This window comes from Melospiza melodia, chromosome 6 (assembly GCF_035770615.1).
Source record: "Melospiza melodia melodia isolate bMelMel2 chromosome 6, bMelMel2.pri, whole genome shotgun sequence".
NCBI lineage: Eukaryota > Metazoa > Chordata > Aves > Passeriformes > Passerellidae > Melospiza > Melospiza melodia.
The window spans coordinates 76746259-76764811 of NC_086199.1; the positions used below are offsets into that span (position 1 = coordinate 76746259).

Sequence of the window (18553 nt, forward strand, 5' to 3'; positions counted from 1 at the left end):
GGGTTTGGCGGTGCGGGGCCGCAGCGGCTCGGCGCCCGCGCCGGCATGTGCGAGCACGAAGGAGCAGGGCTGCCGCTGCCGGCCGCGCTCAGCGCGGGGCGCGCAGGGACCGCAGGATCGCTCGAGCGCCCCCCGCCTGGCGGTCCGAAGCCCGGCTCATTTCCCCCGAGGGACGGCGGGAGCGCAGGGGCAGCCCCTGAGCAGTCGCTGGCCTCTGCGGACGCTGTGCGAGGGGCTCCGCGGCGTCCGGCGCCGCGCAGAGCCAGCAGAGAGACGGGAGGGAGCCGTGTCTCGCACGGGCGGAGCGGGCAGGAGCAGAGGAGAGAGCGGGAGCAGGTGTGCCACGGGGAAAGCCGTGCTCTTCCTCTCTCAGGGCTGTGAGCAAAGCCAGAGCCAACGCCGTGAGAGAGTGCCGTGGGGGGACAGTGTTGGTGCCTCCCCAGTTCTGCAGGCCGGTTTTGCTGTGCAGGGAGCCCGTGGCCGTGCGAGCGTGTGCGCGGCGGCCGCGGAGGCAGGATGAGCCGCGGTGCGGGGTGTGATTCTGGGCACCGCGATTCCTTCTCTCTCGCATATTGCGGGAAAACATGCTGAGGACACCTGTGGCGGGGTGAAGCAAAAACTATGGCACAGCTGATCGGAAGCAGAAGCCTGGCTTGTTTTCTGTTTTTGTTTACTGGCTGTCATGACTTACTAGGTGACAACGCGAACAGCCAGCCCTGCTTCTCGGGACACAGGAATGTGGTGAAGATGCCTCCGAGAGGCAGAGACCGGGCTCTATCCTCAGAAGCGTCTGTTTGCCTGTGGGCTCCGTGCGTTCACTAAAGACGAGGGCTGGACAACCTGTGTTATTAGGGGGCAGCAAGGAAGGCGGAACCTCGCCATGGGGTACGACAGGAGCTGGGCTCTGGTGAATGAAAGCGACCGTGCCCCGTCCCCGGCTATCACCGGGGCTCTGGAGACGGGCAGCGCCTCGGCCGGGCAGATGGTGTGGCAGGGCGGCAATGTCAGCGAGGCGGGCGCCGTGAAGAGCGAGCAGCACGGCGAGGAGCAGAGCTACCGGCACTTCACCACCGCCGTGCAGGTTATCATCTTTGTGGGCTCTTTGCTGGGTGAGTGACAGTGGCTGGAGTTCTCGGTTGATTTTATTTTATTTTATTTTTGTTTTAAATCCTTGTGGTCAGGGACTGCGGACCAAAAGGTGCCTGGCCTCACTGGCTGCCTTCGTGACTCTTCTTGCTGCATTTCTGGTCCTCAGGTGTATGATTTAAAGTTCCTTGTAGGTTTTGATGTGTAAAAGGTGTTGCCATAAAATGTATTCGTCATGGATAAGAACTTGTACATTGGATGTATGTATTACTTAGTAACCTTCTCTGCTAGAATTTAAACGGGCAAAATTTACATGGGTTCGTGGCATGTTTATTTTCAGCTGGAATGGGATCTGTTCTCTTTAACATAAACAAGGGTGTGGAGTGTTTTAAAACAAGTTTTGCTGAATTTATGCTTCACTCTGCAGTAATTTGGCATTTGTGTCCCCCAGATTTTGAATAAATCCTTTAGGAGTACTTTATACTGTAAATATGTATAACCATGTGCAATCTTGCTTTACAGTAGGATCATATGTGTTGTCATTTGAATCATATGTGGTTGTAAGGTATTGCTATATAATTTTACGAATGTGTGTACATTTGCTTTCTCGATGCTTACACTAAATTTTGTTAGGAATATGTGCACATTTATTAGCAAAAAAAAAAAAAAAAAAAAAAAGAAAAAAATTCCAAAACAAAAATCCAAGGCAAAATAAACCTTATGGTGAGTCAAGTTAGCACTGTTTGGGAGATAAGTAAGCTGGATTTCAGTAAAATGTCACTACTACCTTAATCATTCACGGCTTTACACACAGGGCTTGATTGAGAAAGCACCCAGCTTTTCTTAAGGGATTTAATCAGGAATTTGCTGATGGTCATTGGCTCATTTTATCAAGAATTTGTTTTGGATCTTTTGGATTTTCCTGATCCTGAGTAATGGTTAAGTCCATTTTTGTGGTCATGGTAATAAATTCTAATATCTATATCCTTTTGGTAACATGTAATATTCCTTAAATAAGTTTTAAGGAGATGATAAGCATAGCCATGGAACAGTGTTGAGTCCCAGTCAATGATGCACTTACTGGCTCTTACTGTAAATCACTGACTTTTTTGGCATCAACTATTCCTCTGTGCAATGGAGATAATCCTCATGGTTCTTGCTTTTTTTTCTTCTTAGCATATATTGTGGGGAAAGGATACTCTTACTATCATAGGTACTCTGTGGTTTTTTGTTTGTTGGGTGGTACCTGGCACAAAACAATAGCCAGCAAACAGTCTCCTAAAATAACAAGACTAGATGAGGAAATTCAGAATTTTAATTCTTTCCTTTTTTTTGGGTTTTGAACCTTACAGAGAATAAATTTGAGTCATATGTCCAGATTTTGTTTCGTGAGTGTGGATCCTCCAAAATTATTTGAAGAAGAAAACAGACATTATCATGTAGTCCTCCTTCAGCAGCTAGGAGTTCTTAAAAACCAACCAACCAACCAACCAAAAAATACCATAGGTACAAATTTTGCAAGATTAATGTAAGTTATGGTTTGGCCCTCCTGCAATTTATTTTCAAGATATGGAGAAAACATTTCAAAATGTCACAAGGGGTTTATTTGCTGATTGGATGGCTGGGAGGCTGATGAAACTTCCAGATCAATAACTTTTCCAGGCCTGTCAAAGAGCTAAACAGGGGAGGAAATAATATACTTTGTTAATTATGAAAGTGCACTAGTCCAATGACAAATGTTAGCAGTGGGCCTTATGCATTTACAGTGATGGAAACCAATCTAAACTATTTTTTTGAAACTAGTACCCTTTGCTACTAGTCTCCCTGTGTCCCTGAAGTGCTAATTTAAAACATTGACGGTACACAGTATCATAACAGCTGAGTCTTTAAAAATGTCTTCCCATATCAACCCAATGAATGTGCTGCTATTTCTTTTTTACTCAATGGAAAGAAAGCCACATCTCATATGTGCCAGGAGTTTTGGATGTTCACACACTGGACAGTATCTCTACATCAGCCAGGGGTAACAACGGGGTATTTGCCTCACACTTAATGCTTCCAGAAACGCTGTTAATTGTCATTTTCTCCTCTGCCATGGTCCTTGGAGCGTGAGTGGCATCCAGCTCTTTTCTCCATCATGTGAGCCCCCCAGTTAAGCTGCAGAACAGCAGTTCTTTGCTCTGGTGAGTCCCAGGTTCCTCTTTGCAGAGGGGCAGCCCTTCAGTAGGCGGATGAGACGGTCCTTCTCCCTAAAGCCTGAGAGGGGGTCACGCCCCTCAGGGGTAGGATGTGTGGGTTTGAATCCTTTCTGCTTTGGGTGGATGTGCAGCTTGTGCATTTCACATCATCAGTGCATGCCCAAGGCACTTTGCTATTGATAAAACAGCATTAATTACCCTTTTAAAGGAAAAAAATTCAGCTTGAAATGGAACAAACCTATATGACTCACCCAGTCTTGATAATGATTGCAGGGGTCTGACATTAGCAGGAGGGTACAGCATGGAGAGGTGCAGGTCCTGCAAGAGGGAAGAATTGCAGTTGGCATTGTGAATTTAATTTAGGTCCCTGCTGCGCACAAGAATGTTTTCAGCTGTGGGAGAGATGCCTGTTATGGTTTTCTTTTCTCTTCTCCCATTTAAGACCTCTGTTTGAGTCCTGTGGGAAGACTTGGGACACTAGGATAAATTCTTGTGTTAGTTCTCACTGTGATATGACAGAACAGTGCTGTTTTGAGTGTTTCATTATATCTGCTGAAGGCAAGGACGAGTCAATTTTTTTTTTCTTTTTCTTTATTTTAAGCTTGGAATGACATAGGGCTCCCTTTCCAAGTGACTAAAGTTTTAATAGCTTTCTTTTTATCAAAGAAGATTCCTGTGATCAGTTTTGCCGTGAATATAGGAGTACAGCAATACTGATCTGCAAGGTGTATTTTTCTCTTGCCATTAGAAGGAATCAGTATGCATAGACTAATTATTACTTCAGCTTTGAAAGAAGAAAGAGAGTGTATCACTTCTGAGTTTTGGTGGGGAGAGGTCGCTAGAGGTGGCTGCAGCCTCTTTCAGTTGAGTGCGAGCAGTAGGGTGAGATCTTGGAAATGAAGAGGGTCTCCAAAGAGCTCTTGGAACCAGTGTGCACAGGGAGCTTTGTTGGAAAGGGAGATAAAAATAATGGGTGAAATGCAGAGGACAATAGCACCTACTCAGGAAAAGGGAAAGGAAGACCAGAAATAAGAGTTTTGAGGCAGATGAGGATGTGGGCTCTCTCTCTGACCATGGTTTCCCCATGGTTTACTTAGTTCTGCACATAAAGTCGCAGCAGATAAGTAGAGGAGCGTATGAGTTGTGTTTTTACTGACAATTTTAACTGAATGCTCATGTCGTGTCAGGTTTAGGTGAGATTACATCCCATTGTAGAATTATATTGCGAAAGTGTTTGGGTTGGAAGGGACCTTAAATGTCATCTCATTCTATCACCCCTGCCATGGGCAGGGATACCCTTAGTTAGAGCAGGCTGCTCAATGCCCCATCCAGCCTAGCCCTGAACACTTCCAGGAACACGGCATCCACAGCTTCCCTGGGCAATCTGTTCCAGTGTCTCACCACCCTCACAGTCTATTCTTCCATATATCTAACTGAAATTTCCTGGTTTGGAGTTTCTGTTCTTTTCATATTTCCAGGGTCTGAGAATCAACATTTGTTCCTGAGACTGGGTATGTTCACAATTTCCATGTTATATAAAACTGAATTTCTTCTTTAAAAAAATAATTATTGTCAGTCGTTTAGGAAAAAAATCCACATGCACAAAATTGATGCAATTTACAATGAGAAAGGAAATGTCTTCAGTGCTGATGTCTACTCCCCAGATTGAATATGCATCTTACTTTCTATGCATTTTTTACTAGCTGTATCCCACATAATCCCAAATCCAGGAAGCTTTCCCAGACATTTTAGATCAGTGCCTTATTTGAGGTTTGGGGAATTAGGCTCTATGTTACTTGCTCTTTCAGCTTCCTAAATCTGTCCTGTACAGAAGGAAATTTAACTGGAAAGGCTGAGGATGCTCTGCTAAAGTTTCAACTCTATTTCAGTGGTTATAGTGCTTTTTGGAAAGTCATGGGTTAGATTGGTTACCTCTTGGTTTCCAGCCATGTTTTGAAGGAAAATTATGTGCTTTGAAAGAGGTGTGCAAAGTGAACCTCTGCTGCCTTCCCAGTGTCCTGTAGGACAGGCTTGCCCCTTTTCATAAGGATTTCCCAGCCTCCCTCTGCCCCTGAAACTGATCTTCTCCTTGTCTTGGTATCTGTGCAGAGAGATGTAAAACAGTATTGCAGCAACTAACTCTTAAAGGCATAGGTCCCTTATGGGGTACAAACCTGAAGTAAGACAGCCTAGGTAAGAAACATTTAGCTAATGTTTACAAACATTTGCCTGATGTTCATAAAGGCAAATGTATGTTAGCATAAGGAATAGAATATCTATTTTTGAATAGCTACCAGTAAAGCTTGCCATAGGCATCTTCTGTAAAGAATGGAGTAAAAAATACTGCAGATCTATGACTCAAGGCTAGACTGAGAGAATTTTTAAAGAATGAGGATCATGTCTGCAAGAGCTCCAGCCAAAATTTATAGCTATGTCCACAAAAAAGGGTAGAGTTACCTGATGGTAAGAAACAAAAAGGTTTGTGGATGGGAATTGTGATGTTTTGTTTCACTGGTATCACACTTATAAGAAGTGTCCTAGATGAAATCTTCTAAACCAGGGACTTTGCATAGATTAATTTAGTTCCTGATTAGCTGAAATAAAGTTTGGCAAAACAAAAAGTGACTGAAAATCAAGTCTAAAAGGAATCATCAGGCAAATGATGCTGTGAGTGGTGGTTGCATGTACTACTAACTGATAGTATTACCATCTTGCAGTACCATAACATTGTAGTAATAGTTTTCCCCTGCAGTTTTGTATGGGTGGTTCTGAGCCTCAGTTAAGTCCAGTCCAGGACGCACCTTGGTAAAGTCAACCTGGAAGAGATGTTATGCTTTTGTTTTTTGTGTGTGTTCAGTTGAACTGCCAAGCAATTCTCTTTGGAAGAAAAATTGAGTTTGAGGAAAGGATGGAGAAGAGGGGTTGTGAGGTTGCTGGGCCCTGTTGCCATGGAGACCTCTCTCCTCCCCGAGCTGCTGCAGAGGCTTTGGCCTGTCTGGCTTCGGCTGGGCCCTTCAGGGAGCGCTGCTGCTGCTGCCTTTCGGAGAGGCTGTGGGAAAACAGCCCTTTACCCGGCCTGGAACCATGAGATGCAGTGCTTTATGCCTGAAATGCATATGCCTGATGCTGTGGGGGTACTGTGTGATGAAGGCTTCCTCAGACATGTATTGGGGGGCTTAACCAATGTCTCTAAAGATCATGTGTGTCAAGGATGTTAAACTGGTGCCTTGTAGACAGCCATTGATCCCATTTATCCTAGAATCACAGAATATCTTGAGTTGGAAGGGACCCACAAGGATCACTGAGTCTGACTCCTGGTCCTACACATGACAGCCCCAAGAATTATACCATGTGCCTGAGAGTATTTTCCAGATGCTTCTTGAGCTCTGCTGCTGTGTCCACCTCCCTGCGGAGTCTGTTCCAGTACCCAGCCACCCACTGGATGAAGAAGCTTTTCCTGATATCCAGTCTGCACCTTCCCTGACAGCTTCAGGCCATTCTCTCAGATCCTGTTGCTGGTGGTCACAGAGAGGAGATCAGTGCCTGCCCCTCTGCCTCCCCTCGTGAGGAAGAGTCAGACTGCTGCTGTTTAGAGAGAAACTGATTCTCACCAGTCATTTTACTGTCTGTACTCCCCTGTGAACACTTTAATGAGAGCTATGAACCACAGCTCTTTAACTAAGTGACTGGATGTCATGATTTGCTTTTCATTGTGAGTTACAGTTGCTGAAACACCTGCTGGTGTGTATCACTTGATTGTTTAGAACTTCAGTGAAAATCTAGATCCGAGATTTTGTATCGATGTCATGGGCAGCAAGTTAATGTTTCAGGCATGAATGAACCCACGCACTTAGCAAGAATTTTAAATAGTGTTAGTTCTGTTACAGATTTCATTTAGTGGGTTGCTATTAGGGAGGTGTCATGAGCTCTTAAATGAGGGGTTTTTTTTTCTATTCTGTTCATCTTTAATTTCTTTTTTCTGTGATGTTGGAAAAAGTACGTTTGCTGCTGAAGAACATTGTTCAAGATCTAGGAAATGGTATACATCTCCACAAGAGGTGCTGGCTGTGCTGCAGAATCCTGTAGGCCAGTAGAGGTGTTCCTGCTACAGCTCCATTTCCTCAGAATGAGCAACAGCAAGGCTGAGCACACATTCCCAAGAGGCACAAGTGCAAACAATACATCTATACCTATTACCCATGAGCAGACACACAGACTGACACAGAAAGAAAATGCAACATTCGGGCAGAAACAAGGTGTATCAGTGGCCTCATCCTCTTCCCCTCTCTGGGGAAGGATGAAAGCCCATTAGTATAAAATATATAAGTATATGGACATATAAGCCAATATGGATCACTCTGTAGCAGCTGGTCCTGGACTTCCAGTCTGCCCAGTAGCTGGCCTGGGATCCTCTTGCCTCCCAGTTGCCTCACAGACAGACACACAGATGTAGATGGCTTTCTCCAGGAGCCGGTCTGGAGCTCCTGGTCCTCTGCTGTCCCCTCTGGTTACCTGGATCACACCTGTGGCCTCACCAGCACTGGCTTCCTGAGCATCTCCTTCTTGCTGGCTGGTCTGGCTTGGTGTTCAGTCGTGATCACACCCTGACACACACGCACACAAATGCTCACTCTCTGTCTCTCCAGGCATTGCCATCTTGATGCATCAGCCCTGATGTCCCATGGTCTTGTCCCAGTTACTGCACTTGGATTCCTGTTTGCTCACAGCTCCATGGAGGAGAGAGCCCCTCACCCATGAGAAGAGTTGGCAATGGAGTTTAATGACAAGGTGGGACAGACTGTGCTGATCAGGTGCAGGGTGTGGCCAGACCAGTGTATGAACTAAATGCCGATTTATAGATGCCTTTTATCTCATTTTCCCTCTGATCTCACGCACTTTTTCTGTCCAAACCACCATGGCTGGATACCTGGAGCTTGGACTGTAAGATAAGTCACCACAGTGGGACCTTGAGATAAGATAAAAGGGATGCTATTGTCCAGGTGTTATCTCAGACCAAGGGGCGTGTTAGAAAAGCTTGGGGAGAAGAATCTATCACTGGTAATGGGCACAAATAATGTTGGATTTACAAGCCTCAAGGACAGCCAACTCAGCAACTGTGCTGAAATCAGCTCAGATTCCCTAAAAGATAATTCTGGCAGGAGCACATTGCAACCACCAACTCACAGCCCACCAGCTCAAAAGAGGAGAAAGAATAAGCACCTCTAAGGCACTTATTAGCCTTAGAGGTGAGGAAATAATTTAGCCAACAGAATAAGAGAACTGTGTAGTCAAATTAATTCCTTTGTTTGCTAGGATGTATAAATAGCAAAATGTTTTGAATGACCTTGGTACCCCCACCACTAAGAAGCCCAGGGTGAAGAAGGACCAACAGAATATCACTGGATCCACAGGTGGTGACTATTTTCTACTTGATTTCTCCACTGCTCCCTCTCTGTTTTCTATTTCTTTCTACCTCACGTACGTTGTTAAATGAAATCCATGTTATCAGCTTTGGCTTATAGTCTCGTTTTCTGGGGAGGTTTTGGGATGGGAGATCCTTTCTCTGAGTAGGATTTTGAGGTTCCCACACTTGCTGTCTCCCTGCTCCTTCATGGAGGTGAATATTTCCTAATATAGGCTACAAGACACTTCTTTTTGATATTTGGTTAAGATGAGACTCTGAGATCATACAGGAGATGTATACTAGTGGGAATATCAATGTGAAGTGCTTTACAGAGAAAAAAAAGGATTTTATATACATCCTGTATATATTTAAGGAAAATTTTCCATATTACCAAATTAATGTTTTATTTTCCTGTTGTACTTGTTTTTGATCCCATCACAGAATTTGTAAATGACTCTAAATAGTCTTGGGTGTCCAGTATGGGAGGTCAATAGCTGGGGCAATAGCTAAATTGGATGCCCCAAGACTTGGGATTTCTCCATGTTATGTTTCCTATACTTGCTGTCTCAATATCCAATGAGGAAAGACTTCTCAAAATGTTTTGACAGTGGGGTAGGTACTGCTAGAAAGTTTGCAAATGGCAGAAATACTAGTGAAACAATTATTGTATTGTACCTTTGTTCATCTCACTGCTGATTAAATGCTCTCCCTGCAGGAAATACAGCCTCTTGTTTTCTGAACAGTACTGTTACATGTAAGCCTTTTTTATTTTTAGCATCTTTAAATTAGATTTAGCTGCTGGAAGCAGGGAGAAGAGCTGGTGCCTTGTAGTCAGCCAGCTTCCACGGAAACATTGCAATAAGGAAAATCTCCTGGACTGAAAGGCTGGCTGAATAGGAAATTGTGTAACCTCTCATGGTAAGGCGTGAGTTTAGCCAGACAATGCAAATGGCATTGTGGTGGTAACAAAAACAGCAGTGAAGCTGGAATGGTGATGGCAGGGAGAGCTCTGATTGTCTTATTCTCTGCTCATGGTCTTGCTGTCATTGGCGATTGCTGGGGATCGCTGTGGACTGCTGCCTTTCAAAATGGTTTATTAGTTAGGATATTCTATGCTGTAATACACATTCCTTTCCATTACAAATAGTCTGGATCCTAGGAAATACAGCCCTTCCTTCTGTTCTGCCAGTTCTCTTGGGATGGGGAAAAAAGCCTCTAGTTGTTTGAGAAACAGAGACTATTTTTAGCCTGCTTTTTTCTACCACCTTTGACTTATTTTCTTGTCTGTCAAAGCAATTCCATACAAAGACTCATCAATTTCTTCCAGAAGACTGATAAAATGCAAAGTGATCTTGCTTCTTGTGTAACCTCTTGTATCTTTGTCCACAAACCTTGTGTCACTTGGCATGTTTCCAGACCCCAGCACACCTTACTTTTGTTGTACCTATATTTTGTATGGTGCAACTAGATAATTTCTTTGATATCATAGAACAAACAAAAAAGTCAGTCATAAAATGGGCTAAAATATATATTCTTCTGCTATTGCCTGAATTAGTTGGAACAAGTGGAAACCACTGAGGTAGGGTGTTTTGTTTTGTTTTTGTTTTTTTTTTTCAGTTTAATAGCTGTAATTTTTTAGGAGTATCTAGAAGAAAAAGAGTTGCCTGATTTGCCTTTTCCATTCGTGATATTAGGCTGTTTATTTCACATTTCTTTTTCAGAGGAGCATTAGCTACAACCCCTTTGGATTGTATCAGTCTGAATTAGGGACTTCTCTGCCCCTGAGCAGGTAATCACATATATTGTGCTCTGGCCAATAACATTGTTTCTTTTTGGAATTTGGCTGGCACATTGAATTTTACATGTTAGTTTTTAAAGATTTTATTAATTTAGCTTGTCTTTTGCTTCAGTGGCTAAGATTGCTGTCCCCCTGCAGGACTCTAGGGTGGTGCCTGTGTAAGGTGCTTAGCAGTAAATTAAGATGTAGTTGCTTGGCAAATGCTCTGAGTAGCCTCACCAAACCCCCACTTACCCAGAGCACATAGCCACCAAAGGAAGCAGGACAGGGCCAAACTCTGACATGTCCATAGCTTTTTTTGAGCCCATATTTTAAAAGACAGAGGCTTATTTTGCCTAGTCCACACAAACATTGATGCATTAATGGAAAATGAGGGCATTGAAAGGAACATCATGTACAGGTCAGCAGAATTATTATTATACTTGCAGAAAAAGCTGCAGAACTCAATAGTCTATTACAGAATGTTCTTTTACTCCACTTATAAAAATTGTTATCTGTTATCCTTATTTTCATCCACTGCAGTTCTCTAGTGTTCATGTAAGATTTGGTTAAGTATTCTATTAAGTATTCAGTATTCTATGTCTGCACTTTAATTTGAAAAAAAGAATAAATTGCCACCACACTAAAATTTCTCTGACTGTAACAAGCCTTTGTAATAGGACAGCAAAGACATCCTTTTTTAAATTTTTTTTAAAAACACAGTCAGTAGAAGAAAAGAGATTCTAAAGTCCAGAGGGCAAAGGAAAGAGTAAAAGAAGCCAGAGTATGTGAAGGTAGCAGAAGGAGCAATGGTTGTGGTGTGCGTAGAGATTCATACAGCTGAAATTGTTCAAAATGATGAGTAAGTTTTGGCTGAGAAGCCATACAGATGGACGGTCTCCATCTGCTGAGTATTGGGCCTGGGATACCCACCCAAAGAATCCTCCTCTGGGCCAGAAGTGACTTCCAAAGGTAACATGGCTCCTTAGGGAATACTGTGATCTTATCTCAATACTCCTCCTATTTGTGGTCTCTCATTGTAGACAGTGGCCAGGTTGTACCTTTGGAAGTTCTAGAAAGAAAATATTCATATACTTCTGATTTTAGAAAACCCCCCCTCCCCACACCCACATTCCCCCTCTCCCTCCTACACATTTCTATCATGTTTCAGTCAACTTATTTTATAATAAATTTTTATTTGAAAAATGATTCCCTACACTGGAAGAGTCTTAATTAGAAAATCCCTGCTGGTTGTTGAGTGCTTTTAGTTATTCTGATTAATCAGACACTACCACTTTGTGGAATAATTCTGCCATGATATGGAAAGTCTTTTAAACAATTTGCTGCTGCTTAGGGGTTCCCTAAGATTGATTATAAACTGAAATCATCACAGAAGCATGCAATAAAAAAAATAATTCTGTACTTTTTTAAACTCTGTTGCAAAACCTGTAAAGAACTGGAATAAAGACTGAAATCTGACTTTAGATATGAAGGTGAGTTGCACAAAATTACCTTGGTCTGTGGAAAAGAAGCAGGCAGACCAAAGAGTTTTTTTACATCTCCTTTTTCCTGTAGCCTTTTTACTGTTTTGGTGCTAAACCTACTGAGTGCAGTCAGAGATTTTTTTTTTTAGATTTGTTGTTTTTGGCATGGTAACTGCTGCGACAGCAGCATGAAATAGCAGTCTCAGACTAGTAGTATGTTAGCTATTTCTCAGGGAGTATGCTTGGGTTTTCCTTGCACAAAGGAAAGCAGGTGCCAGGAAGCTCAGTGCCATGTCTGGAGCAGTGACTGCTCCAGAACTGCTCTGTCCCAGCTGTGTAGACTAGAGGTAGAGTGGAAATATGCTCAAGTGCTTTAAAGCATTTGAAAAAAAGTGGATTTAGAGAAAAAAAAAAAAACACTAATATCTTTGGTAGCCAACAAATACAGCATGAAAATGGTCTTTGAGAATCTTCATGTTTTTAAATGTCATAAAGAATGCTTAGAAATAAAAAAAATTACCCTAAAATTACCCTATATATGTGGACAAAGAGGCAGAGCTGCACATTTCTTTTTCAACAATTGTACTGTTTCTCAGTAATGTCGACATGGTAAAAAAATCAGTTAACATAAGTTAGAATAGAGGAGGGAAATAATTTCAGTGCCAGTTGCATTGGATGACAGTTTTTATATTTTTTCAGAGCAATAGAAATCTGGTAATTGTACTATCAATGTACATCATTCATCTAAATGTGATATTTGAAAGAAATGTAATTTAACCAGACAACGGCTTCTGATTCCTGTGTCAGGCTGTGGAGAGGAACACTGGGGTCTGTCAGTGCTGATCACACTGGGGCAGGACAGGTGATGTAAGGAGTTGGTGGCACAAGAAGCATCTGCTAAAAGCTCGGCTTACGGCCTTTGTTGCAGAGAGAATTAGAAAAGGTGATCAGGACAACACAGAGCAGTTTCTGACTTTGTGTCTCTGGGAGGCTGACACTCTGTTAATATTCCCAGCAGAGCTTGGCCTTGCCATGTGTGGGATGCACACAGGAGGGAAGTCTCTTCCTCTCTCCCTTCCTCCCCCCCCTTTTGTATTCCAAAGAAAAACCCCTGCCTCCTTCTTTTATGGGTTGCATTACTTTGATTTATTAACCTGGTGGAAGGGTAGAGGAAAACTGCCCATCTTCTCTCCATTCTGTTGTCCATGGCAGGGAGAGTCAGACATGACCTGCAAGTGCTGCCTTCCTCTCAGGACTTGTCACAGGCTTGGCGTGTTTGAGGGGGCAGTAAGGTGTAGCTTTATGATCATGTTCCTCTAAGTAAGTATTGGGACAGCCAAATTCACTGCAGTGCTTGCTGCACAGATCAAAAGTGGCTTCAGGTCTCGGTTTTGCATTTTGTTATGGTTTTATCTTTTCTAAGATAAACGTAAATTTATAATGTAAATCTTCTGGTATTTCCTACAGATACACTATCATCTCAGCAAAGGGAAGCTAGTTATGAAATATTTCACTACTACTTCATAAATCAGGCAGCCTCGGATCAGTGGGATGGCAAAAACAGAATATATAAAAATGCTTCCCAATTAAATCTCCTCATTTCCAAAAAATGAAAATAGTCCATTGGTTCATTCCCCAATTCTCTTACTGTATGGCAATATAAAATTTACTTTTAATTTCCATTTTCTTTTCAGAATATCATTATCAAGTTGCATTAGCCTTGAGAGAGTAGTGGCTTGTACTGATGCCTGGAGCAGAAATCACTAGCCATGTGTTTCATCTGGAAGAGCTACTTTTCTTAAAACAAACCAAAGCAAACAAAAAACCAAAACAAACCCACAAACAAAAAATCTAAGCCCTCAGACATGCTGTGAATTAAATGTGAAATAATGGATACACTGTTTAGTCTAACCACTCTGTACTGTCAGATTAAGACTATTATAAATAGGCTATTAATCAGGATTTTAAAGCCAGTAATGTATATACAACTCAAACATTAATAGTTCAAAACTTTTTTTTGATTGATGCATACAATAGATGCTTTCTGAAAAATTTATATAGCCATCGTAGTTTTCAGTTCCATCCCTATTAGCATGTTTTGCCAATAAAGCTTGAAGCAGTAAATTAACTTTCCTGCCCTTAAAATGCCAGTAGTTTTTGATTGATTGCTGTTGGACCAGTGAGGCGTGAACCAGGTTGCTTCTGAATGCACTTCTCATACATTAAAGCTTTTAAAGCAGCTTTACAGTTTGTGTCACTCCTACAGTATTAGCACAGAGAGCCAAGTGGATCATGGATATGGAGCATTCACAGGCTTCTGTGTGCAGAGCAGGGCAAAGGGTTGTCATATGGTTTCCTGTGCAGAATATTTTTCTAGGAAAGCACTGGAGTGTTGCAATCTGATGGTAATAAATACCTTTAAAAAAAAAAAAAAGTGATTTCTTCAACAGAATCCGAAAGAAATCCATATGCTAGTTTGCTAAAGTGAAAGCATCTTATAAGATATTATTCTCTTATTATATAGAAGCAGCTATTTTTCCTGTTGTATTTATATAATTTTTAAAATATGAGAGATTATTACAGTTATGCAATCTTAAATTATTATCACAGTGAAGCCTTCTGTTTGCTTGTATTAAACTTACCCTTGAAGTTTACACAGTGATCCTCATGTGGTGTTCCCCAGTACACATCTAGAAGCAAATTGTTTTGAACAGTTACTGACAATGTGTTGTCTCCCACTGGAAAATCAGAAAAAGTCGAGGTAACCTCTGACAGTGGATTGTGCTGTTCTTTGAGTGTCTCCTCATTAAGCATTACTGATGCTTGTATTGGTACTTCAATAATGGTTTATTACAATGTCTCTTAGGTAAAGAGAATTTCTGGAATACCTTTTTCTTGATAAGTTTTTTGAATAAAATGTCCTAGATTGAATTAACATGAGAAAACCAAGTCATATTCATTTATTTGTATTGAAGATTCATTAATAATATTTTCTCAGTGTAAGCATGGTGATGGTTTGATTTTGGAACTTCAGTGATAACAAGCCTGAGAGTTTGTTAACAAAAGCTGAGAGTAATTTAGTTATATGACATTGTTCACCATATGCACTAATGTTTGGTGGAGTTTTTTAAACTATTCCACTTCTTTATTTTTCAATTCATTTATCATATATTTTTATGTGATTTGCTCATTTCCAGTGCTAGCGTTATGCCTAGTGATTTATTCTAATAAAACAACCCAAACACATTCCAAATCCAAATAATACAACTGTGCTGTTTTATTATGAAGTGATTTTACATTTGTATTTGTGAATGTATTTATTAAGTTCTTTTTGTGGGCATTGTTGATACAAATGGTGAAATAAAAGTGATCTAAAGATTCAAGTAACCTTCATCACAAATGAATCAAGAGGGTATGTTTTGAAAATGCATATAAATGTCTTAAGGGCAAATGTCAAGAGGATGGGGACAGACTCTTTTTAGTGGTGCCCAGTGACAGGAGAAGGGGCACAACTTGAAAACACAGGAAATTCCATGTGAATATGTGGCAAAACTCCTTTACTTCAAGGATGACAGAACACTGGAACAACGTGCCATGAGAGAGTGTGGAGTCTCCTTCTCTGGAGATGTTCTAAACCTGTCTGGATGTGATCCTCTGCAACCTGCTCTGGGTGAACCTGCCTTACCAGGGGGTTGGACTGGATGATCTCCAGAGGTCTCTTCCAACTCCAACCTTTCTGTGAAACAACTGAAATGTTGTCCATATCAAAAATAATGTAAAACTAAATCTTTGATGGCTTCTGAAAGGCTTCATCTGAAAGTTATCAAAACCACTTTGATAAGGAAGAATTTAGTCTTTCATGTGCAACAGCTTAAATTGACCAAGACCAAGAAAAAAAGCAGAACTGGTTTGTACTGCCTGTATCAGATGTAATATTGTTACTGTGGTCTAAGAATTGCTGTCAGAGGTGTCTTTGTTTTATCCATACATGACATTCTTTTAACATTCTTTTAATAAAGCATTCTTGCTTTATTGCTTCTGCTGATGCTTTCACACTTATTTGTTCTGTTTGCATTTCATTCAGACTGATCTTGGTATTTCTGTTGCAGGTCTCCACAGACAAATCCCTAAATGGCTCAGGAAAGGATCTACTACTCTTTCTTGTATTAAGGTCAAAAGTTGAAGTATGCCAAAACCCTTGTAGTTAAATAAACAAGAGCATTTTCTTTGTCTCTGCTATCTTGGAAGATCTTTTAGTTTTGTCATAGTGATTTTTGAGGGACTATTGAAATATGGGATCCTTATCTTGCTCTTCATATTCCATACCCTGAAGGTACAAAGTATTTCCATGTTTGCTTTTAAGGTAACAAGACTAATTATATAGTTATTACTGAAAATATTGCATCCGGGCAATGGCAGTACAACTTGAAGGATTTTTGTGTGTTAAGGACACATTTTAGGCCCTTAATGGAAAAGCTGAAATCACTATAGTTATTTGGAATATGGTTTTGTTGCTACTTTGTCTACTGAAGTCAAGAAAAATTGCTGAATTGTTTTTACTTTTGCTTGTTTCCATGTGGCATAGAGAGATACTAAACATTTTCACCTGCTGACAGTGGGTGACTCAGTCCAAGAGAGGAGCAATTACATAAATGTCTCATCCAAACATTCCCAACCAGTTTGACATGGTGGTTTTTGTAGGAAAGCAAAAGGGAAAAAGTATGTGAGAAATTTAAAATACAAAATATGAAATATAAGTAATGCACGCCTTGGTTTGTAGCAGTAAATGGGTTGTATGTTTAATAAGCAGAGGTCAATCATACAGCAACTAATATCTTGGTTATTTGTGGATTTACTGCCTGTGTTACAACAAGAAATGTTGTTTTTGAGATGGCTGCGGAGAACAGATGCAAGAACCATGGAAAGCTTTGCCAATGAGCATGTATTTGTGTATGTGTGTTGGAAAACACAGCAAGCTGTAAGTGGTTTGATGCACCCACTTGCTGATTTGCCCCAGTCAAGCCACTGCCTGTGTGCTGTGTATCCTCTTTGGTGGGAGAGGTAGGACATGCACATGTGGAGCCTCCCTCTCCTTTCTGCTGGAGGCTGCTGTCCTTTACAGGGTTAGCTGTATGCTGCATGTGTCTTAGGTTCATTAAATTTTTACATGCATATGGCTAATTAATACATAATTTACCTTATCAGGTCATACATGCATATATATAAATATAAATATAAATATAAATATAAATATAAATATAAATATAAATATAAATATAAATATAAATATATATATATATATAATATATATAATATATATATGAAGATAATGAAATATTTTTTTAGTTTCAGAAAATAATGCTAGAAACTAAATTTATGTTATATTGTTCCAGCTTTTTATAATTTTTTCATACGGAAATCAGTTTGGTTTTAATATGCTAAGAGGCCCAAAAATTCCATTTGCCAGCAAAGAGATTCTGTTCAGCTGCATCTATCAGCAAAACACAAGTTTAAAATTATATACTGCAGGCAGATGATTGATGAGGGAGTTTGTGTTATCAGTGCATGATAAGTCATGCACTGCTGCACTAGTGCAATGTAACACACAGCAAAGTGCTGGCAATGTTAGGGTAGCTTTCAGGGTACATTATCTTCTGCTGTGTCCAGCAATTTATGAAGTTCAAATATGCATGTCTAGTTGTATTTCTAACACTAGGGAAGAAAAGCAGATTTAAAGCATAAAATGTTCTCTTGGCCAGTACTGCAGTCATCTGGATTATTGGAAGGTTGAAGAAAAGTTAAAAGCTCTTTCTACACATCAGGGGTGTATTTTGTATTTGGGGTGACTTTTAGGCAGTTTTACAGCTTATCTTACTATCAGAACTATTTTGCTGCTACACGGTGTCCAGACCTAGAATTTAAAAAAAAAAATCATATTCCTAAGGTAAAGAAAAATTTCAATGTTTCTCCGGTTTTTGTATTCTTAATCTGGCTCCATTTACTCCAGTCAATCCTGGGCACTTGCATGTTGGTCTGGAGTCTGAGTCATCAGTCCTAATGAGCTGTATTCCTGTCTTTTTTTAATCGAATGGAAGTGTTGAGTACTGTTTTTTTCAGTGTTTTCTGTGAAGGCATTTGAAGATTGAAAAGTTGAGGCCCATTTCAGTAAGCCCAGTGTTATTCTGGTTTAGCAGTGCTGTCTGACACAGCCTGTGAACTGTGTCTTGCTGGGAGGATTTTGAGCTAAGAAAAGGGAACTCAGTTATAAAAAGTAAAAGAAAGCAGATTAGGAGGGGACAATACAGAAGTCCAATAGCTGAGTTCAGTGGAAGAGTGTAAAAAAATAAGGGAGAAGAAATCTGGGGAGAGTCTCTGTCAACAACTAATTCTGTAGGTGAAATGCTTGATCAAGAAAATATAAAATTATACTTCAGGCCTCTATATATTTTAAGAAAAAACCAAACCAAATCAAACCAAACCCCACTTGCATTCTTTCAGGCCAGAAATGCCACCATCATCTTAACAGTGAAGCACCTTGCCTGCCCAGAGTTATTCCATGGGAGCACTTCTCTTTGATAGATGGGATAAATCTGATTTGGTTCCA

General features: G+C 40.9%; 1 protein-coding gene across 1 annotated transcript in view; it reads left to right on the forward strand.

Annotated features, from left to right (window-relative positions):
* The first annotated feature begins 188 nt into the window (after positions 1 to 188).
* Positions 189 to 18553, forward strand: part of GPR176 (G protein-coupled receptor 176) — a 32042-nt gene continuing 13677 nt past the window's right edge. Inside the window, exon 1 of the mRNA XM_063159338.1 lies at positions 189 to 1109. Coding sequence (XP_063015408.1) covers positions 881 to 1109 — 229 coding nt within the window. The 5' untranslated portion in view covers positions 189 to 880. The remainder of the gene's footprint in view (positions 1110 to 18553) is intronic.